This window comes from Oncorhynchus mykiss, chromosome 9, assembly GCF_013265735.2.
Source record: "Oncorhynchus mykiss isolate Arlee chromosome 9, USDA_OmykA_1.1, whole genome shotgun sequence".
NCBI lineage: Eukaryota > Metazoa > Chordata > Actinopteri > Salmoniformes > Salmonidae > Oncorhynchus > Oncorhynchus mykiss.
Genome location: NC_048573.1, coordinates 54984395 through 55010452, shown reverse-complemented (window position 1 = coordinate 55010452; position 26058 = coordinate 54984395). Strand labels below are relative to the sequence as shown.

Genomic DNA, 26058 nt, shown 5'->3' with positions numbered 1-26058 from the left:
TCCTCCCTCCTCTTGCCTGAGCTCTGCAGCTGCTCCTCTTACTCATGCTGCTGCATGAGAGAGAGAATTTGGTTTGGGGGGCAGTTGTTATAATATGTATGTTTAATACACTATATACAAAAGTATGTGGACACCCCTTCAAATTAGTGGATTTTGCTAATTCAGCCACACCCGTTGCTGACATGTGTTTACAATCAAGCACACAGTCATGCAATCTCCAAAGACAAACATTGGAAGTAGAATGTCCTTACTGAAAAGCTCAGTGACTTTCAACATGCCACCGTCATAGGATGCCACCTTTCCTACAAGTTAGTTGGTCAAATGCTCAGCCGCAAAGTGGTAGGCCACACAAGCTCACAGAACGGGACTGACTTTGCGTAAAAATCATCTGTCCTCGGTTGCAACACTCACTACCGAGTTCCAAACTGCCTCTGGAAGCAATGTCAGCACAAGAACTGTTCGTCAGTCGCTTCATGAAATGGGTTTCAATGGCAGAGCAGCCACACACATGGCTAAGATCACCATGCGCAATGCCAAGCGTAGGCTGAAGTGGTGTAAAGCTTGCCGCCATTGGACTCTGGAGCAGTGGAAACGCATTCTCTGGAGTGATGAATCACTGCTTCACCATCTGGCAGTCCAACAGACAAATATGGGTTTGGTGGATGCCAGGACAACGCTAAAGTTTGGTTCAGGCTAGGCCCCTTAGTTCCAGTGAAGGGAAATGTGAACTCTACAGCATTCAATGATATTCTAATTGATTCCGTGTTTCCAACTTTGTTTCTACAGTTTGGGGAAGGAACATTACTGTTACAGCATGACAAGGCCCCTGTGCACAAAGTGAGGTCCATACAGATATGGTTTGTCAAGATCGGTGTGGAAGAACTTGAGTGGCCTGCACAGAGCCCTGACCTCAACCCCATCGAACACCTTTTGGATGAATTGGAACGCCGACTGCAAGCCAGGCTTTCTTGCCCAACATCAGCACCCGACCTCACTAATGCTCTTGCGGCTGAATGGAAGCAAGTCCCCACAGCAATGTTCCAACATCTAGTGGAAAGCCTTCCCCTCCATATTAATGCCCATGATTTTGCTATGAGATGTTCGATGAGCAGGTGTCCACATACTTTTGGTAATGTAGTGTACGTAGGTGGCACTGTGCATTATCATTTGTGTGTGTTCATGCTTATGTCATTTACCAACTGTGTTAATCTGCCAAATCTCTTCAAGCACCATGTTTGCATGATGTTATAATTATTTTGCAAGATAAATGTTTACTTGGCTGAGGATCTGAAATAGCTGTGTCTCTGACAGACAGGCCACAGCTGACTGGAACAGCAATCCCCCATCCACACACCCCAACCCACGCACACACACGTACAATCCCTCACCCAGTCTCTCACACAAATACCTTACTGTGTCTAAAGCACATTTGTCTCTACCAAACCAGAGCCTTTTCTGATGGCTTTCTAAAATCCCTCCATGTTCCTCCTCTACATTTACGGCTGGACCGACCGGACGGTGGGGAGAACACCATCCAACTGGGATGAAATAATGAAGCTAATGTGCACAGACGTAATAACAATAAAGGTCAATTAATAGTCTGTCAGATACGTCAATATTAGGAGGACAGTAGGACATTGAGTATGCACAGGGTGTGTTCATATCTTCGGTATAGGTGTGTGCGTGAGTGCTAGAGAGAGTATTATGTGTGGCGAGAGAAACCACACTCTAGTTTAGCACTACTCTGTAGGGAAGAGAAAAACATGACCCACTGGGCAAAAACTGGTGGAATCAGTGTTGTTTCCACATCATTTCAACCCCAAAAATCCATGTGATGGCGTTGAATCAACACTGCAAAAAGTATTCAATGTAAGGCCATTGTATATTTTTTTCATTGCATTTTTTTTCACCCAAATTATAACCTAAATCCAATGACATGGTGAAATGTTTTGTTGGTTTCACGATGAATTCACATTAGTTGATAACTGAAGCAAATGGACATCAAAACTAGACATTGAAGTGATTTCTGTGCCCAGTGGTGACCTTTGTGGTGTACTGCTCCCCAGCCTGGTCTCATAGATAGTAACATAGTAAAAGTCAATCCGTGACACTCAAATTAGCATGATATTTTACGTTTGGTATGGTTGCGTAAGAGAGAGAGTTTTGTTTTTGACTTAAGTAACCATCTCATCACAGACAACTTTAGGATTGTAGCTCATTAGCAACTTAAACTATTTTGTACTTATTAGCTATTTTGGAACTACTTGGCATGTTAACTAACCCTTCCCCTAACCCTTTAACCTCTAAACTTAACCTCAGCCCCTAACCCTAACCCCTAGCCTAGCTAACATTAGCCACCTAGCTAGAATTTGTCACATACAGTCTTGGGCTACAACTGGCAGTACATTTAGCAAATTCGTAACATATACGAAATGGGTGATGCACATACACAAATGAAGACATACCGAAAGATATCATACTAAATGGAATGTCTCACATTTGTGACTCGTTTCAGGAAACTATACGTATGTCGCGGGTCACTACTTCACAGGAGAGCCATTTGAACGTTAAATTAATAAAAACATCTAAATACATTCTGGGAGCTCGTAAATCCACTCTGGCAATCTACTCCGATATCAGAGCACTCTCATCTGAGTGTGCCAGAGTGCAGAATTACTGACAAATGTACAAATGCTCAGCACCCGTTGAATATGGCCAGTGTCAGTAAACGTTGGCAAAAAAGCGTAAATTGTTGCCAGCAGCACAGTTGCAGTCACCAACACTCTGGATAACATGCGGTCCAAGACACTGCATCTCAGTGCTAGAGGCGTCACTACAGACCCTGGTTTGATCCCGGGCTGTATCATTACCGGCCGTGATTGGGAGTCCCATAGGGCGGTGCACAATTGGCCCACCATCATCCGGGTTAGGGGATGGTTTGTCCGGGGTAGGCCGTCATTGTAAAATAAGAATTTGTTCTTAATTAACTGACTTGCCTAATTAAATAAAGAATTAAAAAATATATATGGGTGGGGCTAAAGCTTAAGAGGGTGTGAATGATGTTGAATGGGTATAGACAGAGAGGAGCTCTCCAGGGGGGGGGAAACCAGAGTATTGCCACATACATAAATCTAAAAGTAGGTCAAGATGAAAAGTGTTTTTAAGTATTTTCCATAAACATGCTGATGTAATGGTGACCTACAAAAGCAGATGGGGTTGGGGCCCCTCTACAGTCGCCTGGCTGTTCCGCCCCAAATGCCTGTTGGCTGTACAGGAGAAAAAAAGAGCACCAGCCCTTTAAAATCGCCTTCTCAACACACCTTTATGTCCTGTTCACTTTTATTTCCTGTTCTTAATAATGTTTTTGAGTTTGAGTTCTGGCCGTGTCAAAATTAAAACGGGATTAAAACTATTTCCCAACTAATTCCTCCTCCTCCGTGAAACAAAGCGATAGAATACATTTTTTTATCCAATTGTTGTTGTTGTTTTTTTCCAACAGCAGGTAGACATGTTCCACTTGGTGGAACAGAAAGAGTAGGCTCTCTGAGTGAGCAGCAGCAGCCCAGGGTCTCTGTCTCCACGGAATTCATTATGAATCTCAGAATCATTGCTAAGGTCAGGGGGTCAAAGGGTTATGTCTGCTCTTACATCACAACCACGACCAGCATTAATTAGCATTATCCACCATGGCCTCTAAACTCAACTTTCTCAACTCTCAGGACCAGACCAAGGCGATTGGACCTGTGCTCAACCATGGTTTGAGCATGTGATCCAGTTGAGGACGACGGAGGGGACATGATGTACCAGATTTTAACCCAAGGAAACAGTCTTCTGGAGATGTTAAACATCCTCTTGTGTGACTGATATTTGTGTCTAATACATGGTGCAGAAGCATCCAAAACATGCTGTTAAACCCACCACTATGTCCTTGAGCTGAGAGCTCTGTCTGCTGCAATCATCAGATATGGCCTTAAAGATGGGCCTCAGAGATTTTAACCCAGGCCCAGGCAAGCATCTGCAGCCTGGGCAATAGGGAGGGAGGGATTGGACATGGAGGACAAGAGAAGAGCATGCATTCTTGCTCTGTTCTGGTTGCATGTGAAGCTGACGGCTACATAGCGTTACTGTGGTTCTGTGTGCTGTAGTGAGTCAGGCCTGTTTCCCAACAGCACCACATACACAGCCGGACCAGACCACACAGACACCAGGACCCCGCTGGGACTCTCTGCCCACCTCTCACAGAATCTCTCCCTCTTACTCTCGCTGTGTGTGTCTTAATCCCACTGGACTGTTTCCTCTGTCATTCTATGTCCTCAGTTCCCCATGTTTTTCTTTCCACCATATTGTTATTTAAATGTTGAAGATTCTTTGTCAGTATGCGGAAGAGGAAGCGACAAATTATACTAGAAATGAAATAGGAGTCTGCAGCTGAATGCACTGTGATCCAAAAACAATCTGAGTATTGTTATCATTGGGGTAGATTTATTTGACTGGTTGTAAGGGTTGTGTACAGGCCAGTATTAAACAAGATGAAAGCCTAAATGAAGCAGGAGAAAGGGAGGTTGACTTGGTTCCAGCCCAGAGAAGGAATTCCTCTTTCCCAAAGGGGAGTCGTCACATTTTTTCAATGTTGCATTTTACAAGGGGATTGTAACGGAGCTCGTTTCAGGATACAGTGAGGGGAATGTAAAATAAGACATCCCCCTAGCCACTGTCATACAGTTTAGTTTTATAAATCCATGGTTCACTAATTTGTGTCATGAAAATAAAGCTAAAAGACATAGTAACATATACAGCAACAATCCGTCAGAGAAACATTCCATTCATACACTCTGAGGCTTCCACCTGGTTCCAGGTAGAACTCTTTTGGGTTCCATATTGAACCCTCTGTGTAAACGGTTCTACATGGTACTCAAAAGGGTTCTTCAAAGGGTTCTCCTATGGGGACAACCGATGAACCATTTTAGGTTCTGGATAGCACCTTATTTTTTTCTAAGAGTGTATGGGTTCCGCTCCACAGACCCCCCCCCCCCATTCTGACTGATCAGTACCTATCCTTAGTGGCTTTCTACTTCTACACTCATTTAACTGTGGCCTTTAGCATCGAGTCAACATCCACCTAGACTAGAATAATATATATTCCACACCATGTTCTCTGACAGATCTACAGTATCATGAAATCTAGATTCAGAAAATAATATTTTCACATTACATCCCCTACACTCAGATTCAAAGATTAAGTTATTTTTCAAATACTGTACATTCTCCATCAACCACACGGTTGCATGGTTCCAATTTTTGGAAGTAAACATCGCGTAAGAAGAACATGTACATTCATTCCACATCTCTTTCAAAGCGGTGTACATTGTAAGCAGGCCTACAGGGAGTCTAGACTTAGTGCCTCCTCTCTCCTGTCAGTAGGAGAGCAGCGTTAGATGTAAGGCTTAGCAGAGAGGTTGGTAAACTAAACAGAGAGGAGAGGACACAGATCAATCACTGCAAACATCACACATCCACATCTGTAGGTGTTTGTGAGTGTGCATGTTACGTACCCACTCTAGTAGGACCTCAGCCATGTATTTAGTCTTGTTAATGATAAACACGTTCACTGTGTTTGCCACGCTGCTCTGCCGACAGTGACGCACAGCATTGTTTTATTTTTCCAGAATGAAATTCATCTGGCTTGAACAGTCTTCATAACCTGCAGCCAATTTATCAAGTCGTATTACAGTAATGAATGTGAAGGGCTTGGACTGTTTTTGTTAATGGAACTCTGCTCTCTAGTTTGATCCACAAGACTGCAGACGAATTAGTCAAACTGACCCAGTCAACAGTTTACTAACAATTAGCTAATCATCCCATCTACTATGAGCTCTCCACAGTGTGAGACGGGCAGTGCCACAAGAGACATGTTAATCCATGTCCCCCTGGTTCACCTTTCCCCCTGGAGAAGACATTGAATTAGGGTGAAATCCATCCCCTTGTGTGTGCAGTCAGACTGGGGACAGACTACTGCCTGTTGTGGCCCAGCAGCAAAGGCTAAACAGGGAGTACTGGGGGAGCTACTGTTATCACAAGATATGATTTGTGTGTGTGTGTGCATTCCTAGCAGTGAAACAGTGATGTTGGTATACAGTAGGACAAACAGCAGGGCTAAACATCTCTTATCTTTACCATTGTTGTTTTGTATATCATTGTTTGCAGTCCAGGCATAGTTTGTTTTCCATGTGGATGTCATTCTTTTTTCCCTTTTTAAATGATTTTTGCATCTGTGTGTTGCCTCCTGATATAGTGTTTCCTGCCATTGTCTTTAGTAGACTGCCTCTGGCCTTCTCCGAGCAGTGCAGGTTCCTCCTACCTTAACCCCCCTCGCCGCAGCTCCGCTCTCTTACTCACTCACTCACTCACTCACTCACTCACACACACACACACACACACACACACACACCGCTACACACATCGCTACACACACTCTAATCCTCTCTTTCTCTTCCTCTACTCTCCGCTTCAGCTTCTGAGGCAACTCTGACATAAGCTGCCCCAGAGACAACAATAAGGAGGGGGGGGGGGGGGGGGGGGGGGGGGCGCAACTGCGTACAGGCTGGGCATACGTGTGACTGTGTGTGAGAGTCCACCAGTCAGCTCAGAGTGGTTCATCTCTTTCTCCCACTTCCTCACTCTCTCCCTCTGTGCCTTTTGTTCCCGCCCCTCACTTTCTCCCTGCTAGCCTGGATAGAGGGAGCTGACCTGCATGCTGTGGACTGGATATGGCGTAGAGACACCCTGACGCTAACCTAACTGGATGTTCACCCTACGAACTGGTAAGAGCCTGCTTCAGCTCTACTCTAACTGTGATAGTATGCACTGGGAAAAAAGGATTCCAAAAGGGTTCTTCGGCTGTCCCCCTTTTGGATTCCATGTAGAATCCTCTGTGGAAAGGGTTCTATATGGAACACAAAAGGGTTCTACCTGCAACCAAAAAAAGGTTTTTCAAAGGTTCTTCTCCTATGGGGACAGCCGAAGAACCCTTTAAGGTTCTAGATAGCACCTTTTTTTCCCCCCACGATTGTGGAAGGAGAAAGTCTCTATGTAGAAATGCCTTATTTTGTGTGTGAGAACTGGCTGTTAATATAACAAGTCACTGGTGTAATAACTTTGTTCTATGTAAACGTTCATTTTTTTTAAGTTTGTGCTTTAGATATTAACTTAGTACCCAGTAAAAGTGCTCTCTCACTCTATCATTCTCGCCCTTTCCCTGGCTTCTTTCCCTCTCTTCTCTTCTCCCCCGGCTCATTATGCATCCTCCTGCTCATGTTACCGGCTTCCTCCTGTGGTTTTCAGCACAGGTTTCTCCTCTGCTCTGAGTGTGCTCCCACGCTCCCTCAAAGAAAGGAAGGAAAACAATGAGAAGCATTTGTGGAGCCACAAGATGGAGCTGCTTTAATTTGGCCTGTGTCTTTAATAGAGTGGAACATTTAAGTGTGGCTTTTTTTGTTGCGTGTTTTGTTGTTTTTGGAATCACGTTTTTTTTTTGGGGCAGAGGGGTGAGAAAATTGGAAACAGACCCACCCACACTAGTGAGTCAGCCCGCATTTGTGGAGTGTTAACTTTAAGAGGGCAGAAAAATTGTCAAAGAGAGGACCTGCTAAAGGCAGAGGGAATTTGTTTTTGGTTATTCTGTTGGTGTCACTTAGTCCCCTTCGTTTACATGTACTTAGGAACCGGAGAGGAGGGTGCTCTGGCCTCTACCATGGGCTTTTTTGAAAGGGAGGGAGTGGCTTGTGTTCATCTGGGACAATCCCAAGTGCTGAGTGCTGAGACCTTCCTCACCCTGCTCCCAAACACTCTGTTTCCCTTTGCATGCACAACTGTTGGAGGGGTAGCAGAGTTAACTTGACTATGCGTAGGCTGGGGGAAGTCAATGTATAGCCGCTGACGGTGTCCTGCATGTTATAATAATAACACCAGGGGTTTGTTATGGCGATACATACAGTATTTAACCACCTTGTCACCACAAACTCAAAATCGATCACTCTCCACAACGAACCGCATGCAGATTTGTTTTACGTTCATATACTGTACAACCAGACAATCTCAAAGAATGTTTTCTATCTAATCTTAGTTGTTAGATTTGTGTATTTTTGTCACCGACCGTAACCGATACCTTAATCAGGCTGATAATGTGGCACCTCACTTTAGAGTAGCCTATCATTCCCTATCCACATCCCTTACATTCCACTCTGATCCTATCAATTTATCTAACTTTCTATCCATGTAGCCTTTGTCTTCTCCCTCAATCTGACTGTCGCTTTTTGTCACTCATCTCTTCCTCCCTGCTGGCAGGGCAGCCTGTGCAGTCAGTGATAAGGGGCAACAGCAGTAGCCCTTCCTGTCCTGGCAGGAAGTGTTGATTTCCACTCCAGTCTCTGGGCAACCCTGTGCTGCGTCCACTGGGAACCTCCTTCCACTCTCAGCATGTGAACAGCTCGCAACACACATGGATACGCATGCACACCCACCCACACACAATTATTTTGATCAGAGTGGCTGTGATTTAATGCCCTACCGAGTAACACCTCTTTCAGACTGGAGGTAGCATAGTGGTGTGGAGGGTGCACAGTGGCTGTGTGTGCTGGGTCTGAGCTGTGTCTATAGCTGTAGGTCAGGAAGGGTTAAGGGGTCACATGGAGCCCAGGAGCAGGAGTTCAGAGCAGGATATCCTGTCAGGATATGGTTCTCTCTCCCCTCTATTCCCAGGCACGGGAGGGCTGTGTTGGAGCTTGGAGTCAAAGCTGAGAGTGAAGGCAGGGGGCAGGGTGGGTATTGGTCTGGTGTAAATTGTCACTCACGTCTCAAAACACATGGAGCGACACGGAAAGTTTGCACATTGCCATCCAAGGGTTGTGTATCTATGGCAAACTTGTTTGGTGTATTTGATGTTGGACGATAGACAATGGTAGGCCTTTGGTATTCCAGAGATGTTCTTATCCCTGTGGAGTCCACATGAAGTCTTTAAGTGAAGAGGTGATTCAGATGAAGGGGTTGAGAGTAATGAGGTGGAGTTCGAGGGGTCGTGGAGAAGATGAAGCCACAGGGCAGCAAATGGTCCAGAGGAGACAGATAAAACAGTGGAGTGATTTCCTACCTGACTGCCTGCCCCCCTCTGGTGATAGAGTGTAACTACAAATGCCTCATAACAAACAGTGTTGATTGTTACAATCAAAGTATTTTAACTTAGTACTCGTGTGACATTTTATATAATTCTAGGTACATACAGTTATCACATACAAGGACTAGATAGGCAACCGTTTCCTTGGCATCATACAAGTAACCGATGCAAAGAGAGACAAAGGAAAGACAACAGGAGAGAGAGTGACAGGCTGTTTTTGGATTTCCGTTTCCAACACCCACCTCCTTTGTCTTGTTATTGTCGAGATATAAAATCTCATTCTGAATGTCGTTACAGATATTGTGGTGCCCCTCTGGGATTCCCCCTGGGCTATTTTGTTCTCTCGTACCATATTGATATTGTCTACATATTGTCTACATATTGTCTACAAAAAAATGCATGAAATCAGTGTCAAGTTCCATTTGAGTAGAAGATTTACTTTGCTTGACTTTTTTTCTCTCATGACAACAGTTGAGGTTGATAACTATTCTAGAGAGACCGCCGCGTGGGCTGTTTTCTTTGGTTTTGGAGAGTGACTCTGAGCCTGGTGGGGTACTGAGTGTGAACAGAGCTGCTGTAACCGAGACGTTCCAGTTGGGCCTCTGACACAGCCGTATGTTTCAGACGCTCGCTCTCACACACCCGCCCACCACGTTAGTGAATGAATGGACACTAAAAAACATGGAACATTTGTGATGCGTGTCCCTGTGAATTTGTGTGTATGAAGTAGATGTACGTGTGACAGATAAGCGAGGGCCAACTGACATACAGTATGCTCACCATCATGCTCCTAATTGGTGTCCACTACAGTTAGTAATGTATGTGTACAGGGATGTTTTGGTTTCTGTACTGTAAGATGAAGGGATACTACTGTAAATAAACCTGATGGAACTTTGCCTCAGTGACAGGATTATACCAAACTGGTTCCGGTTCGACTGTTTCTTCATGTAGCCATATAACAGAGAACAGTGTGCATCGTTTTACTACAAACAGTGTGCACAGTAGTTTTACCATATTGTGCAGAGCCACACACAGGGTTAAGAGGAGAGCATTATATTTGTTTTATCATAACACCAAAGAAGACCCCCAAAAATGGCCTATTCTTAACCAACTGAGCACTTTTCTCATTTAAAACTTGTAACATGGGATTTCCACCAAGGTGCTAAGTGCTTGTCAGAGAGTTGAGATTCTTTTTCAGGCCTTACTGTTGTACAGAATGTGCTTTAGTCTTGCAGCAGCATTGGAATATTGGCTTGGTGTAGATGTGGAATGACTCACAATCCTGTACTGTAAACCCAGACCACACCCTCCCTCACTGCTGCTCCCTGCTTTTACAAAGCTAGCACACCCTGTTATCCAATTTCTGTCAACCTCTTTCAAACACACACACAGTACACACAGACATGCGACTCCACCCTTCTCTAAACTTCCACTGATCTCATTCTCAAAAAAACTGTCCTGCAAAAAAGTCCCTTCTCTCTCGCTCTCAAAATACTCTTAGTGTTATAACTGTATGGCTGCTTCCATAACTCCTTGTCCAATATTCATCCCATTCCTGTTGGCTTCTTAAAGAGAAGGACCATGCTGGCCACTGGGACCTCACAGCAGACGCACTACTCCCTCCTCTCCCTTTCCAGCTTTTAGTTGTTTTCTCTCACACTGCAGTAACAAAGTAGAAGCCTGTCAATTGACATACACTGAGTGTACAAAACATTAAGGATATCTGCTCTTTCCTTGACATGACTGACCAGGTGCAACTCAATATTAGGAAGGTGTCCTTTATGTTTTGTAAGTGTATATTTCTCTGTTTCACTCTCCCACGGGCTAGTGTTTCTGTTCAAGGATATTTACCAGGAGGTTTTCTGCATTAAGTCACTACACTACTGATACTATTCACACCATTGTGTATTGTGTTTCATATTGGTGAACTATGAGTAATACTCCACAGATGTAAAATGATCTCATTTATATACATTCAAGTAAATGCACAGTGCTGAATTTTCACAAGCAAACAAATGCATACTGTCCACACATGTAGCTAACATAAAGCCCAACAGTGCCTTGATCTAAACAGCCTCATGAAGTTTGATTCGGTGGAAAGTCTCTTAACAGCTGGTCCACAGAACTCTAATGTAGTTACATCTGTTTCTATATTGAATTAAAATGCTGGTAATTACCAACTTGCTGCTTTAGGAGGACTAGGAGGACTTTTAAGCAGGAAAACATATTTCACACAAATATAAAAATATAGATGAAAATTCACAAATTTAAATTCTAAAAAGCTCTATTCAGGAAGAAACCCATTCACAACCATGCCTATATTTAGATAGTGAGAAAACAACAATTGTATTATTTCTTAAACCATATACACTTAGACGCTGAATTAGTGTGGATATCTCTTATCTTGATCATTTGTTCAGTGGTGATGGAGTAGGCCTATATGGCATCATTTATACAACAGAATGTTAAATTGCGTGTGTAAAGATCAGTTGAGAGGCAGGGTGTTACATGAGTTGTGGTAAGCTCAGGCTGTCGGCCTGACATTTTACACTAAACAACAACCACCACTGTTGGCAACCTCTGGTCTCCCGGTAGCTGAATGCCACATCGAATCGGATTAAACTCCCTAAATGGATGGCTTTATAGCTATGCTACCCCTTCCCTGGTCATCTTGATCAGACATTGTACTAGACATCAGAAAAACTAAAAGTCCCTGTTTGTAAATGAGTGTGTGCTTGTGTTTCTGTGTGTTGGAGACAAGAGTGTAGAGTAGATGCATTGAGGCCAGGGCAGGCAGAGAGAGATGTAATCGGATATAGTTGTTTCATATGACCGGGTTTGCAGGCTGGCTGGCATTCAAGGGCCAAGAGGTTTCACTAAAGGTCACAATGACAAAGACATACTGTGCTTGTGTTGTGTGTGCCTGACTGACTGAACGCTGACAAACACTTCTGTATACTGTATGTGTATGAAGGCACACTACCGGTCAAAAGTTTGAGAACACCTACTCATTCAAGGGTTTTTCTTTATTTTTACTATTTCCTACATTGTAGAGTAATAGTGAAGAGATCAAAACTATGAAATAACACATATGGAATTATGTAGTAACCCAAAAAAGTGTTAAACAAATCAAAATATATTTTATATTTGAGATTCTTCAAATAGCTACCCTTTGCCTTGACAGCTTTTCACACTCTTGGCTTTCTCTCAAGGTAGTCACCTGGAAGGCATTTCGATTAACAGGTGTCCCTTGTTAAAAGTGAATTTGTAGAATTTATTTCCTTCTTAATGCGTTTGAGCCAATCAGTTGTGTTGTGACAAGGTAGTGGGATATACAGAAGATAGCCCTATTTGGTAAAATACCAAGTCCATATTATGGCAAGAACAGCTCAAATAAGAAAAGAGAAACAGTCCATCATTACTTTAAGACATGAAGGTCAGTCAATTTGGAAAAAAAGTTTCTTCAAGTGCAGTCTTAAAAACCATCTAGCGCTATGATGAAACTGTCTCTCAAGTGATAATGGCGCTGGAGAAGAAGGCTTATTTATATAGGTTTATTTGCATTTTTTGTAACTGATTTCTTTTTAATGTATTTTGTACATACTGTTGCCGTTACCGTCTCTTATGACCGAAAATAACTTCTGGACATCAGGACTGCGATTACTAACCATGGACTGGCAGAATCCTTTTTTCCTTTAATGAGCCCGACGTGAACGATATACTGCTTTCTCGGGAACGAGAGGAGGCGGAGAAAGGGGCCAAAGGGCAGGCTGCCTTCCGAGAATTCCTAGGCGATCGAATAAACCCCCACTTCCTTCCACTCTGATAGCTAACATGCAATCTTTGGAGAATAAAATAGATGACTTACGGGCAAGATTAAACTACCAACGGGACATTCAAAACGGCAATATCTTATGCTTCACGGAGTCATGGCTGAACGACAACACTATTATACGCTGTACCGGCAGGATTGAACAGCGACGTCTGGTGAGAGAAGGGTGGCGGTCTATGTATTTTTGTAAATAACAGCTGGTGCACAATATCTAAGGAAGTCTCGAGCTATTGCTCGCCTGAGGTAGAGTATCTCATGATAAGCTGTAGACCACACGTTCTACTTAGAGAGTTTATCTGTATTTGTCGTAGCTGTTTACATACCACCACAGTCAGAGGCTGGCACTAAGACAGCATTGAATGAGTTGTATTCTGCCATAAGAAAACGCTCACCCAGAGGCGGTGCTCCTAGTAGCCGGAGACTTTAATGTAGAGAAACTTAAATCCGTTTTACCAAATTTCTATCAGCATGTAAATGTGCAACCAGAGGGGGAAAAAAAAACTCTAGACCACCTTTACTCCACACACAGAGACGTATACAAAGCTCTCACTCAACCTCCATTTGGCAAATCTGACCATAATTATATCCTCCTGATTCCTGCTTAAAAGCTAAAATGAACTGGATCAATAAAAAAGTGGTCAGATGAAGCAAATGCTAAGCTACAAGACTGTTTTGCTAGCACAAACTGGAATATGTTCCGGGATTCCTCCGATGGCTTTGAGGAGTACACCACATCAGTCATTGACTTCATCAATAAGTGCATCAATGACGACGTCCCCACAGCGACTGTACGTACCCCAACCAGAAGCCATGGATTACAGGCAACATCCACACTGAGATAAAGGCTAGAGCTGCCGCTTTCAAGGAGCAGGACTTTAACCCAGAAGTTTATAAGAAATCCCGCTATGTCCTCTGACAAACCATCTAACAGGAAAAGCTTCAATACAGGACTAAGATAGAACCGGTGTAGTGCGATTCAGACGCTCGTCGGATGTAGCAGGGCTTGCAAACCATTACAGATTACAAAGGGAAGCACAGCCGAGAGCTGCCCAGTGACACAAGCCTACCAGACGAGCTAATCTACTTCTATGCTCGCTTCGAGGCAAATGGCACTGAAATATGCATGAGAGCACCAGCTGTTCCGGGAGACTGTGTGATCACGGTCTCCGCAGCCGATGTGAGTAAGACCTTTAAACAGGTCAACATTCTCAAGGCCGCAGGGCCAGACAGATTACCAGGACGTATACTGTGAGCATGCGCTGACCAACTGGCAAGTGACTTCACTGACATTTTCAACCTCTCCCTGTCCGAGTGTAATACCAACATGTTTTAAGCAGACCACCATAGTGCCTGTGCCCAAGAACACTAAGGTAACCTGCCTAAATGACTACCGACCCATAGCACTCACATCTGTAGCCATGAAGTGCTTTGAAAGGCTGGTGGTCATGGCTCACATCAACACAATTATCCCAGAAACCCTAGACCCACTCCAATTTGCATACTGCCCCAACAGATCCACAGATAATGCAAAGCTTTCATCAAGGCAAAGGGTGGCTATTTGAAGAATCTCAAATATAAAATATATTTTGATTTAACACTTTTTTGATGATGATTCCATATGTGTTGTGTCATAGTTTTGATGTCTTCACTATTATTCTACAATGTAGAAAATAGTAAAAATAAAGAAAAACACTTGAATGAGTGTTCTAAAACTTTGGACTGGTAGTGTATGTCGGGAGGTTAAGGTTCTATCTGCATTTTTGTCAATGTAATTATTGACGTAGCCTTGTTCTGTTCAATGTTCTCTACCTATATATTTCTCTAAATACCTCGATTCAAATTGCTGACACCATTCAAACCAACGAGGGTTCGGAACTTTGAAGCCAGTTATCTCAGGATCATCTTTTTGCAGATAGAACCTTATATATTTTAGATCCCAGTGCCATTGATTTCTGTGTAGTTGTTTTTGTTCAGTTTTAGCATGGTTTCTATCCCTTTCGACTCACATGATTGACTTTGATTTAAATTAACACATCAGACATGTCATTATCAGGAACTACATTTCAGCAAAAAGACATAGCCTAACAGTTGACTGCGCTGTTGCTGCCATTCTGAGAAGTAGGGTCTTAGCTGAATCTAAATTTGACCTTGTATTTCATTGAGGGACATTATTTAGAGTGTGCGTGTGTGTGTGTGTGTGTGTGTGTGTGTGTGTCTGCCTGCCTGCTCAGAGACAATAACCAGTACTGAAGGTTTAGGCTAGAGGCTGGGCTCAGTGTTTACTCTAACCCGTGTGCCGCATGGTGCCACAGCATGGAGCTTGGTGTCCCAGGGGCCCAACTGAGCCCCGCCTGGTACCCAGACAATGGCTGCCTTCATCATGGCTTCCTCCTCCCTCCATCCCTGTCTGCCTCCATCCTCTCTGGACCACCTTGTGATCTGGGGCAGAGGTTGCCAGGTCTGATCATGAAAGGCCTAAAATAATATCTGTATCTAGTTAAATGACTTGGAAAATACAGAAAAGTACATCTAGCCTATTCCAATGTAACTTAGAGGAAGCCCACGATCTTGCCGTGGAACTTGGTTTGGGAAATGTATTTGAGAGTACTCATCTTGCATCTTTTTGGAAGCTTTGACTTATTTTGTGTAGTGATTTGACATTTAAAACTGTGTGAGAGAGTGAATCCTTGTCAGGTTGTGTAATTGTGCAGGTGGGAGTTAACTACGCACATGTAGAACACAGCTGACCACATCCTGTACATATAGAACTAACATAGAGGCCTCTTCCTCTCAAATTAACTGACATCTGAAAAATGCTAAGAATCTTACAAAAAATACATTTCAACATGTTTTCACAGTGTCCTCTCTGAGTCTAGCTTCTGTTTGGACATTTTGGATCAATTTGATTCAATTAAATTCTTGGAAGTCCTAAGAGTGTTGCATTGGCTTTCAAAGATTGTTATCAAAAATGATGCACTGCTTCATCTGGGGAAAATAACATAGTTTAGCATCAGTCTAGAGAAACAGATTGGCCACTGCTGTCTTTTCCATTTGGGTGCTACATACAGCGTGGTTCACGTTGGCCAGCGCCTTGCCTCCTGTGAACCTAAGCTTGTGCCTGTGTTTGATCATATGTGTGTGCAGTGGTGGTCGGTGCCGTTTATTAAGATGAGGATGGACGATTTTCTTTATTTCGGAGCGTGGCCTTATTTCTATTACAGCATTTGGATTCACACAGCTCAATGTAACATCAATAGGTTTAGGCCAGGGTTTTCCAACCCTGTCCCTGGAGAGCTACCTTCCTGTAGGTTTTCACTCCAACCCCAGTTGTAACTAAGATGATTCAGCTTACCAACCAGCTGATTATTAGAATCAGGTGTGCTAGATTGTGGTTGGAGCAAAAACCTGTAGAACGGCAGCAGGGCTAGAGAGACCTGGTTTAGGCTACTACATGATACTTGATTTTTTCCTATACCCACCATGAGGTTGCTACAACCTAGCCAACGAATTAGGGTTTACAATGTAGTTGCACAGGTCATGAACACTCTTAGTAATTAAGGTGACAGACTGACATTCAATAACGCCTTGCACACTCTTGCCTGCATCTAGCTGATCTTCAGGTGTAATCATTAGTCCAACAATTGCAAACAAGAGTTGCTATTGGACAAATTCAGGTAGGTTTATCCACATTTGCTTCTGTTTAAGAATGTTTTATTTTTTAACAGGAATGGCAGATTGAATACATCCCTGATCAGCCGCAAACACAGTTCACTTTCATAGCAGCCAAATAAATAGCATGATCACTTTGCTCATTGTATAACTCCTTCTCGCATCTACGCGCTCTCCTCCTCTCACCTTTTCCCTTTGCTTGCACAACACAACAGTGACCAGGGGGAAAAAACTTTCCAAGCCAAACCTTCATACCATAACCGCTACACACAGCCTACATTGTTACCACCATATTAGCTAACGTCCTAGTCAACATAGCTACTAGAACTAACGTGTTAGTTAACCCGCTACAATCATGCAGTTTAGCAGTCAACTACTCACCACATTTTATGCACTGCAGTGCTAAGCTAGCTGTAACTTATGCTTATGCTTTCAGTACTAGATTCATTCTCTGATCCTTTGATTGTTTGGACAACGTGTCAGTTCATGCTGCAACAGCTCTGATAGGTTGGAGGACATCCTCCAGATGTTGTCATAATTAAATTGTAAGTCTATATAAGGGGGTGAGAACCATGAGCCTCCTAGGTTTTGTATTGAAGTCAATGTACCCAGAGGAGGACTGAAGCTAGCTGTCCTCCGGCCACACCATGGAGCTACCCTACAGAGTGCTGTTGAGGCTACTGTTGACCTTCATTGCAAAACAGTGCGTTTTGAATTAATTATTTGGTGATGTGATTATATGTATTATAGTTTAATCTAACCCTAACTTTAATGTTTCACTATTTTTATCTTTATGAAATTCACTGAGGAGGATGGTTCTCCCCTTCCTCCTCTGAGGAGCCTACACTGGTGTGTGTGTACCTTGCTGTGGGCTGCTAGACTGCTGTGCCGTTTCACTGTCACACAGGCTGTGTTCTCGTTATTTTCAGCTCATACCGGATGTGATTCAGATTGGGGAATTGTGTAATTGACAAGACAAACCACACAAACGCACAGATACATAAACACCCACACTTTGGGAGGATTTCTGGTAAGGGTGCTGGTCTCCCCCTGAACTTATGCATTTAAAGGTGAGTATGGGCTAGGTTTCGTTTTTGGTGTGCATGAACGGTTTGTTTTACTGTTGGGCTTGGAAACTGGATCACAGATGCTGAGTGGAAATAAAAGCAGTGCTCAAGCTGGGAAAACAGCCTTTGAAAGATTAACTAAACTCTTTCATCTCATTGAGCACTTTGTCATTTCCTGTCCTCAAAACACACAACCCATGCAGGTGATGCTCAACCTCCTTCTCAAACCCTCACATTGTATTCTACGCTTCTCTACAAACAATGCAGGCAACTGTCATTCGAATGTTTTAATCTAAACGTCACTGTTTATATCATTACTGTTATACAAAGCATCAGGGTCACAGGAAGAGGCAGTGGGAGGCCTGTGCATCATGTGACAGATAAAGGGACGTGTATGGGTTACCTTGTCTGAGAAATACACAGGAAGCCCTTGGTAACTATTCCTTCCTCTTCCAAGAAACATTAATCTATGATGTGACTCATAACAGGAGGAGAAAGGTATTGGTCAAGGAGCACCGTTTCCTAGAAGGCTATGCACTCATTAAGACATTTTGTAGAATTCATCTGTGAAATTAAAGTTGTTCAGATAAAGCTGACAAACATGACGTTTTCACTTTAGTCTTTTCTCAGAGTTTCATATATCCCTGCTATACTGCCTGCTACATGAGCCAATAACTACTTGAGCACTTGTTATCATACTGTGCAGTTTACTTGATTGTGGTCATACATGTACAAATGTAGCTTTAACCATACATGAAAATGCTACTTTGAGAAACATTTTGGAAGAGTGGATATACGTTATTACACAAGTAGTAACATGTTTATAGTAGTGTTGTCCAGAAAGTGCAAGTAAAGGACTGTCGTAACAGTTATTCTGTTCCAATAAACAGCTGTTGCTATGTCAGCAGGTGGAGCTGTAGAAGCCATCTGACAACAAACTGTGAACAAAGTTTCAGACGCTGATAAGTATTGGTTCGGATTGGCTACATAGTGTACCAATAGAAAGCTCATATGCGGAAACAATGGTAGAGAAAAGTCGTGTGACGCTATTTTTGGTGCTACCAGCTTAGATTTCTATTTTCGTCTTCTTCAGGGGCTGGACATACCAAGTTGCTTGCGAGGACTAATTATTTCTCCCTCACTTGTAGCCTACTGACGAATCTCATCCTTGGCCACTGGTCTCTTTCCCTGTATGTTACTCGACAGTCATTTCACAAATAGGCTTCACGGGAGTAGTAACAGACGACATTGGCTTTTTGGAGGAATATTTATAATGTGGATTTAGAACCTGTTGCGTTGTTGTGACATTCTTACAAGGTAACACATTTTCTTTCATGTGCATACCAGATAATTGTTCTGTGTTTTACAGTATTGCAGCAGTAGGCTAACCTACCTACCCGATGAAACGAACTGACATAGTGTAGCCTATTATTGGTACGTGCAGTTAGGTCTGTCATTCTACAAATAGGCTACATTTCGAAACATAAGTCAATTTCAACGGGGCTACAACCATCGTATCCTGGTGGGATGTCTTTTAAACGCTGCCCTCTGTAAGCAGATGTTCAGGGCAACAGTTTTTTCCCAGAGTGAGAGACCGCATTCCATTGCTGGATTGTTACACATTTCTCGGGAAAATCTATTACAATTTGTAGGTTATTTGTTTTAAAACAGCCTACACTTTTCACATACTTGAAGTTAGCTATCATTCAGGGGGCATGGATAATTAATTGCCTGTGGTTGTGAGTAATAAACGTTATCTCCCCGTCTGCAGATGGAATCACGGCGTCGGGACCTACGGTAGACAAAGCCCGACGGGACAGCTTTTTGTCAAGAGTGTCAGGTAGCCTCCCTTGTCACTTGAACCGCGCACTAACAAATATGTAACAACTCATTGCCACATATCACCTCACTGTCTTCAGAATAGTAGACTTACAAATATGATAGATTTTTCCTCCAAAATGAGCCATACATTTAGATAGGCTACATCTGTTTGCAAATTAGTCATCCCCATCCAACTATTCACGGTTGTTTGAACAGGTCTCAAAAGTAATGCCGTTTTCAGAAACTAGCCTATCTATGCACTGGCAAATATGGAAATATTGAGAAGAAACATTTTGTTGTGGTATATGCTGCTAATGAACATAACATAACATATTTTTTTCATGATTTGTCACTAGCATGATTCTCTAGATATATTTACTTTTACAGCAACACAGAAGCGAGAGCATGCAAGCACACCACAAGACTACAGTAGGGTGACATTGGCTAGGGGATCCTATGTTCTTATGTTCTCACACCACAAAGTACTACCAGAATAACAAAGTAAACACAGTACATATGAAGAAGTAAAACATGTACAGCATCTGTTTATTTTGTACTTTTAGAAAGGCTAATATGTGTGTGGAATAGTTAGCACTGAGAGCTAAAGTCTGACTGTGCATTAGATCTGAGTGATAGCCCAAGCTCTTGCTGTGCCAGGCACATGTTCCATCCATGCAAAAGAGGCCATCTTCCTGGAAAAACAGAGTGAGGTCATGTCCGAAGCAGCAGTGTCCCATTTCATGTGTCAGTCCGGGCCAACTGACACGGCCAATCTCTTTTGTGTCCCTCTAATCTGTCTAGGGTTGAAAAACGAGGGTGTATTAGTTGACCAGTAAACTACCATCATTTTGGTCTCTTTCATGGATTTTATGTCATCTATCACAAGACATCTCGTAACCCTTTTGGTACTTCCGATTATCACAGGTGTCTGTAATCATGTCTGGCCTTCTGTGTGGCCGTCTCACATTTGAAATAATTAAATGAGATGATAAAAAAATTGAATGACAAAGCTGTTAAACACTATCCTTCAATTTAGTGAATACCATCGGGGTTTAATATGGTGTATTTATTTGACTATTTCAATATGTATTTGTTGTCAATGTTTTTGGCGTCAAACTGGTGGCAGTTGTGAAAAAAGACAATAGTTGGAAGAGTTGCAGAGTTAATTAAAATGGTTGTTAAGATGATTTTTCCATTAATTAGGCTATATTCTAATGAACCATGTGGTTTATCTACTAGAAACTCATGGACACAAATACAATAAATGAAAACTATATGAATACTTAAACATTTTAAAAAAAAGTTATTCAAGTATAAATTACCAAAGTTACGACAGATTGCCATTGATTCTGTTAATTACCAAAATGACTGAAGATTTCGTTAACTTTGATAAATGACCGGTAGCTTTACAACCTTGTAATCTGTCCCTATTCATCAGAACGCTCTGCCTCTCTTTCTCCTGTAGCTGTTAATGCTGCTCCGATGAAATACAACAATCCCCATTAACGAAGTGAAGTCAACGAGGTTATTAAAACTAGTCTGTGGTCAGTCAGTACCTTGTTGTGGTTGTTACTCAGCTCCTCCTGGTGTGATTCTACTGCCACAATGGGTTTTTGTAGAGGGAAGATAACCCTCCACAGAAACATTATGTGCCCAGGTAATAGTAATGTATCACTCCATAGCCTGAAGCTCAGCATCAGTTAAATATCTTTTCTAGTAATTTGGATTTGGATCATGCCACCCTGTTCAGAGACTGGATCCAAGTACGTGTCTGTGGTTTGGTCTTTGCCTGGACGAGGTATCTGTTGCTTGTAAAACCACAGAGTGAAGGGTTGTGATACCGAGAGTGAAGCGGATGGGAACCTAATAAACATAGTCTTACATTTCCTTAACATACCAGGAGAGGAGGAACATGTAGAGTGATCACAATAGCAAGATTGTTTTGCAGGGAGCTGCAGTAAAGATCAAGTTTCTGGTTGAGACCAGGGTCAGCTGACTCCCTCCTTCCCTCCACGGCGTCGCTGCTGTCTTGAGAGGAAAAGCCCAGAGGGTTGAACTTAACTCTTTTATTCTTAGTCAGGGAGCCGGAGACTTTTATTCCTGTCTTATTCCTACTGTATGTACGACACTACTGAAGTCGGATGGATTGATCGTTCGCGGTGCCTTATATCCATGAAGTCATTTGATATGGTTTGAGTTTTACTATCCTTGTAGGGCCAGACCTTGTGATCTCTGGAACCAAACGTTGTTGAACGTTAAATGTGGAGTCTGGATCCCTGAGCTAACGCAGGCCTGTAAATTCTGCTGTGTCAAATCAATTAGTCAGGGTTTAACCTGGTGACTTGCCCCTATTTAAGATGTCCAGAATTTGCTTTAGTAATGGCAGCATATGCCTATAGCATTTCCCTCTGAGGCCAGTTGGACATGCTAGAAAGTTCAACTTCCAGCTCTGCACCAGGAGCTCTGTCTCTGTACTCAGGTAGTAGCGGTCTGGGCGCTGGTCTATTGGCTGTCAATGGTTTGTGCGGTGGCAGTCAGACTCAAAGACCCATGACCGTGGGTGACTTGTACTGGTCTAGGATCAGATTGCCTGTTGTTGCCAGGCAGGTCATGTGATCCCCTTTAGTCTCCGGCGTCTGGCCTGTGTAATGCAGACCATGAGAAAAGAGCTAAGGCCATGGAGAGCTGCTTTCCCAGGATGCACTGTGGCTCTCCTTTCTGCCGTTCTCTGGTAGTCGGGTCAGATCAGTTCGTGTGAGGCTGTGCTATAACGACAAGCGGGGAATCATAGTCTCACCTGTCTCTAACCTCCACATCACTCCTATTTTTTTCTCTTGCTTGATACCGCAATGTCGCCGATAGACAAAATCCCATTTGCTTTACTAGAACATGGCTGTTCACAGAGCACCACTAGTCTATAACATGGCCTTCCTGTGGTAACTAAATGGCAGGAACCAAGACAATTAATCTACCTATAGATGGGAGGCTTGTTTACTGGATTTAGAGATTGCTACGTTTCTGGTCTCTGATAACGACTGGGTTTGCAGTTATGTATTCAGTATGTGTGTGCGTTACCAAGAATGTTAACATCCTCTTGTTTTTGTTCATTCAGTCAGAAAAGTGTGACTGCATATTCATGAGGTGTGTTCCCTTCAAAGGTTTTCCCAGAACAGTTGTTAAAGTTTAAAGTCTCAGAGTTGGAGAGAAGAGAGGGGGAGAAAAAAACTTGATAACTGCAGAGAGATTCAAACGGTATAAAAAAAAGATGAGCAACAGAGCAGGCAGAGTGAGTGAGCTCGCGGGCAGAGTGAGTGAGCTCGCGGGCAGAGTGAGTGAGCTCGCGGGCAGAGTGAGTGAGCTCGCGGGCAGAGTGAGTGAGCTCGCGGGCAGAGTGAGTGAGCTCGCGGGCAGAGTGAGTGAGCTCGCGGGCAGAGTGAGTGAGCTCGCGGGCAGAGTGAGTGAGCTCGCGGGACACAGACAGACAGAGAGAGAGAGACACAGAGAGAGAGAGAGAGAGAGACACAGAGAGAGACAGATAGAGAGACAGAGAGAGAGACAGAGAGAGAGACAGAGAGAGAGACAGAGAGAGAGACAGAGAGAGACAGCGGGCGAAAGAGTGGGCGGGCGAGAGAGGGTGTGAGAGAGAGAGCGGGCGTGCGAGAGAGAGTGGGCGAGAGAGAGGGAGCGGGCGTGCGAGAGAGAGCGGGCGAGAGAGAGAGAGAGGGCGAGAGAGAGAGAGAGTGGGCGAGAGCGAGCGGGCGGGCGAGAGAGAGAGCTCGAACGAGAGCGGGAGCGGGCGGGAGCGGGCGAGAGCGGGCGTGAGCGAGAGCGGGTGTGAGCGAGAGCGGGCGTGAGCGAGAGCGAGAGCGGGCGGGCGAGGGCGAGAGCGGGCGGGCGAGGGCGAGAGCGTGAGAGGGCGAGAGCGTGAGCGGGTGAGAGAGAGAGCGGGCGTGAGCGGGCGCGGGTGAGAGAGAGAGCGGGCGTGAGCGGGCGGGAGCGTGAGCGGGTGAGAGAGAGAGCGGGCGTGAGCGGGCGAGAGAGAGAGAGAGAGCGGGCGTGAGCGGGCGAGAGAGAGAGAGCGGGCGAGAGCGTGAGCGGGCGAGAGAGAGAGAGCGGGAGAGAGCGGGCGAGAGAGAGAGAGTGGGCGAGAGAGAGCGTGAGCGGGCGAGAGAGAGCGTGAGCGGGCGAGAGCGCGGGCGAGCGCGAGAGCGTGAGCGGGCGAGAGCGGGCGGGAGCGGGCGGGAGCGGGCGGGAGCGGGCGGGAGCGGGCGGGGGCGAGGGCGAGAGCGGGCGAGGGCGAGAGCGTGAGAGGGCGAGACCGTGAGCGGGCGGGCGGGAGCGTGAGCGGGCGAGAGAGAGAGAGAGAGAGAGAGAGCGTGAGCGGGCGAGAGAGAGAGCGTGAGCGGGCGAGAGAGAGAGCGGGCGAGAGCGTGAGCGGGCGGGTGAGTGGGGGAGAGAGCGCGTGAGAGAGAGAGCAGGCAGGAGAGAGAGTGAGGGTGGGCGAGAGAGAGCGGGCGGGCGAGCCGGCGAGAGAGAGGGAGAGAGAGAGAGAGAGAGAGAGAGAGCGGGCAGGTGAGAGGGGGCGGGCGGGCGAGAGAGAGAGAGCGAGATGGCGGGCGAGCAAGAGAGAGAGAGCGAGATGGCGGGAGAGAGAGAGAGAGAAGGGAGTAGGCAGATGTAAGGATGTCAGAAATATGTAATTATCTGCATTTGTATGTGCTCATGTGCAGTTTAACTTAACCACTGAAATATACTGTAGCCTCTCCTGCTCAGGAAGCAGTAAACGTAGCAGAAACTTTCCTCCATGACTGTCTCTGCCAAGCTGGCCTTTGCTTGTTCTGTTTTCACAGTACCTTAGGGTTAGCCACCCAGGGGCCATCCATCTCTCCCCACCCAGGGGCCTTCCTTTCCTCCATCTCTCCCCACCCAGGGGCCTTCCTCTCCTCCATCTCTCCCCACCCAGGGGCCTTCCTCTCCTCCATCTCTCCCCACCCAGGGGCCTTCCTCTCCTCCATCTCTCCCCACCCAGGGGCCTTCCTCTCCTCCATCTCTCCCCACCCAGGAGCCTTCCTCTCCTCCAGCATTCTCCACCCAGGAGCCAGACCACGACTCAATACACAACACTCCCATAATGCTGACCTCTGAGTTTTGTTTTCCTGTTCCGCTCTCAGGGTGATGTAGGAAGAGAGGGTGAAAAGGGAAGAAGAGGCTTCAGGGACAAACAGTACTCCAACAGTGGAACTGGACTTGTAACTGTCATGTTTTATTTGTAATGACAGATTCCACAAAATTAAAGTTTGACTTTAAAGAAAGCATCTCGCATAGTGTCTCTTTGAAGTCATGGTTATATAGTAAATTAAATCTAATGTTATTTGTCACATGTGCCGAATACAACCAGTGTAGACCATATAGTTAAATGCTTACTTAACCCTTAACCAACAATGCAGTTAAAAATAAGCGTAAAGAAAGTATTTAATGAAAAAATAAATTACAAAAAAAAAAACATAACAAATAATTAATGGGCAACAATAAAAGAACAGTATCTTTGGCTATATACAGGGGTTACTGGTACAGAGTCAATGTGCATGTAGATAGAGGTGACTATGCAAAGATAATAAACAGTGAGTAGCAGCAGCCTAAAAATGTGGGTTGGGCAGGTGTCAATGCAAATAGTCCGGGTTAGCTGTTCAGAAGTCTTATGGCTTGGGGGGTAGAAGCTGTTAAGAAGCCTTTTGGACCTAGACTTGGTGCTCTGGTACCACTTGCCGTGCAGTCCTGGATGGCAGGAAGCTTGACCCTGGTGATGTACTGGGCCGTACCCACTACACTCTGTTGTGCCTTGCGGTCGGAGGCTGAGCAGTTGCCATACCAGGCGGTGATGCTCTCGATGGTGCAGATGTTGAACTTTTTTGAGGATCTGAGGAACCATGACAAATCTTTTCAGTCTCCTGAGGGGGAATAGGTTTTGTCGTGCCCTCTTCATGACTGTCTTGGTGTGTCTGGACCATGTTAGTTTGTTGGTGATGTGGACACCAAGGAAATTGACGCTCTCAACCTGCTCCACTGCAGCCCTGTCGATGTGAATGGGGGCGTGCTCAGTCCTCCTTTTCCTGTAGTCCATGATCATCTCCATTGTCTCGATAACGTTGAGCAAGAGGTTGTTATCCTGGCACCACACTGCCAGGTCTCTGACCTCCTCCCTATAGGCTGTCTCATCGTTGTCGGTGATCAGGCCTAACACTGTTGTGTTTTCGGCAAAATTAATGATGGTGTTGGAGTCATGCCTGGCCATGCAGTCATGGGTGAAGAGGGAGTACAGGAGGGGACTGAGCATACTCACCCCTGAGGGGCCACAGTGTTGAGGATTAGCGTGGCAGATGTGTTGTTACCTACCCTTACCACCTGGGGGCTGCCCATAAGGAAGTCCAGGATCCAGTTGCAGATGACGGTGTTTAGTCCCAGGGTCCTTAGCTTAGTGATGAGCTTTGAAGGCACTATGG

At 44.6% G+C, this 26058-nt stretch overlaps 1 protein-coding gene across 6 annotated transcripts in view; it reads left to right on the top strand.

Moving 5' to 3' along the window:
• The first annotated feature begins 6590 nt into the window (after nucleotides 1-6590).
• The window catches only part of LOC110531207 (histone deacetylase 7), a 68403-nt gene continuing 48935 nt past the window's right edge, over nucleotides 6591-26058 (top strand). For 4 of the 6 annotated variants that reach the window (XM_036988345.1, XM_036988343.1, XM_036988344.1 and 1 more), the window contains exons 1-2: nucleotides 6591-6821; nucleotides 19509-19577. In XM_036988345.1, coding sequence (XP_036844240.1) covers nucleotides 6803-6821; nucleotides 19509-19577 — 88 coding nt within the window. In that variant the 5' untranslated portion in view covers nucleotides 6591-6802. Of the gene's footprint in view, nucleotides 6822-18708; nucleotides 19055-19508; nucleotides 19578-26058 lie in introns of those variants that run through there. The other 2 variants (XM_036988347.1, XM_036988346.1) reach the window with 2 other exon arrangements.